This window comes from Ceratina calcarata, unplaced genomic scaffold (assembly GCF_001652005.2).
Source record: "Ceratina calcarata isolate Rehan_Ccalc_2016 unplaced genomic scaffold, ASM165200v1 scaffold2580, whole genome shotgun sequence".
NCBI classification, from domain to species: domain Eukaryota; kingdom Metazoa; phylum Arthropoda; class Insecta; order Hymenoptera; family Apidae; genus Ceratina; species Ceratina calcarata.
This window is the reverse complement of record NW_017147896.1, coordinates 1-1,451: the sequence shown is the minus strand read 5'-3', so window position 1 is coordinate 1,451 and position 1,451 is coordinate 1. Positions and strand designations below refer to the sequence as shown.

The window sequence follows — 1,451 nt, the reverse complement described above, 5'->3', positions numbered from 1 at the left end:
CTCGGCTTTTTCCGTAAGAATTTTACATTGATTCTTTGTGATAAATGATTGCACACGCTGAAAAGGATGTACATTATCAGAACGGCGTACCATACCTTCGGGGTAAACAAATTCCACATCCAAGTATACACGTGTGTCATTTTTTGATGTATATACAATTTATGACTGTATACAAGAATTCATTCATATCAGTTTTTGCTTGCATATGTAATTTCGGCTTGTTTTCTGGTATCGTCGAACTTAAGAAGTAATTGACATTACTTGGAACGAAATCACATTTGAACCGTTTCAACTTGCCCAATTTTCCATAACGGAACGGTGATTTGCATGATATGAGGTCGAAGGCCGCCAGTGATTTCAACCCTCGATAATACGTCCGTTCCATTTTTTTGTATTGCACTTAGCAATCCGAAGTTGTAAGTGTTATTGGCATCCCTTGTCCCTAGAGACGTCTCGTCCGATTTAATCGGTTTTAATCTGGAATAATTTATGTCCCCGTAATTTTTATACGTGATTTCACGTGAAAGTCGTTCATTTACGTGAAATTCAAGTGTTCTGATAATGTATTCCAAATCTCGCCGATAACGCCGGTCACTTCAGTTCCATTATTTTTTGAATTGACGATGTTCCATTCCTAAGGATAAAAATATTAAACGATAGAATGCGATTAATACGCGACGGGTTTCAATCATTCCATGTATATACATAGTTTATTTCTTATTCGACCGTAGATTTCAAATTAATGTCGATTGCATTTCATCATTATTTTACGGAGTAAAAACTTGCTATTTGGTTCAATAATTCACCTCAAAGTAAGTGTGTCGGACTATTCTTCCTTGAAAGTTGTGCGTCTCCTCTTTCCAACTACGCACGAGCACATCCTGTTTCGCGAATGTGAATGCCGAGACGCTGAAGATCGGCACGAAATCTTGGATTTTCTTATCCCATATCACACCGTTCACCGATTCCGCCGGATTAAAAGATTGAAGAATCGCCACGAACAATAGTAGTTTTCTCATAAATAGACTGCGGTTTTTTACGCCAAATAAAACATTCATGACGGTCGAGTAAAAATCAGTCTGAACTCACTCCGTTATTTTATATAGCTTTATACTCCCGTTTCTATTTTCTATACATTCGGTATTTTTACAAACGCATCGAATTCGCAGTCTACTCATGTAAGGCAAGTCTTTTCTGACTGCGTTCGTTCCGCTCGCACGAGAAATTCACAACGGTTCGTTCTCACTTTTAACAGCAGCTTGTTTCTGGATCGTAATCAGATTTTTTAGTATGACACATCGCAGTTTTGATGATACGCGATTATATCTGTTTCCTGTAGCTAAAATTATCGGAGCAGTTTATCGAATGCACGCTAGAGAGATCATATTTACTGATTTTGTCAGAACAGTACCGAGCCTTAAGCAAATGTACTGATTAAAAATAATTCGAAA

The 1,451-nt window shown here is 37.6% G+C and overlaps 1 protein-coding gene across 1 annotated transcript; it reads right to left on the bottom strand.

Moving 5' to 3' along the window:
* Positions 1-26: 26 nt before the first annotated feature.
* LOC108623262 (uncharacterized) lies at positions 27-1,019 on the bottom strand (the record flags this gene model as incomplete). Its single annotated transcript, XM_018021647.1, has 4 exons — positions 807-1,019; positions 540-634; positions 298-477; positions 27-165 (listed from the first exon to the last, which is right to left on the bottom strand). Coding segments are annotated over exons 1-4 (627 nt in total), but the record flags the coding sequence as incomplete, so codon positions are not given.
* Positions 1,020-1,451: the final 432 nt, after the last annotated feature.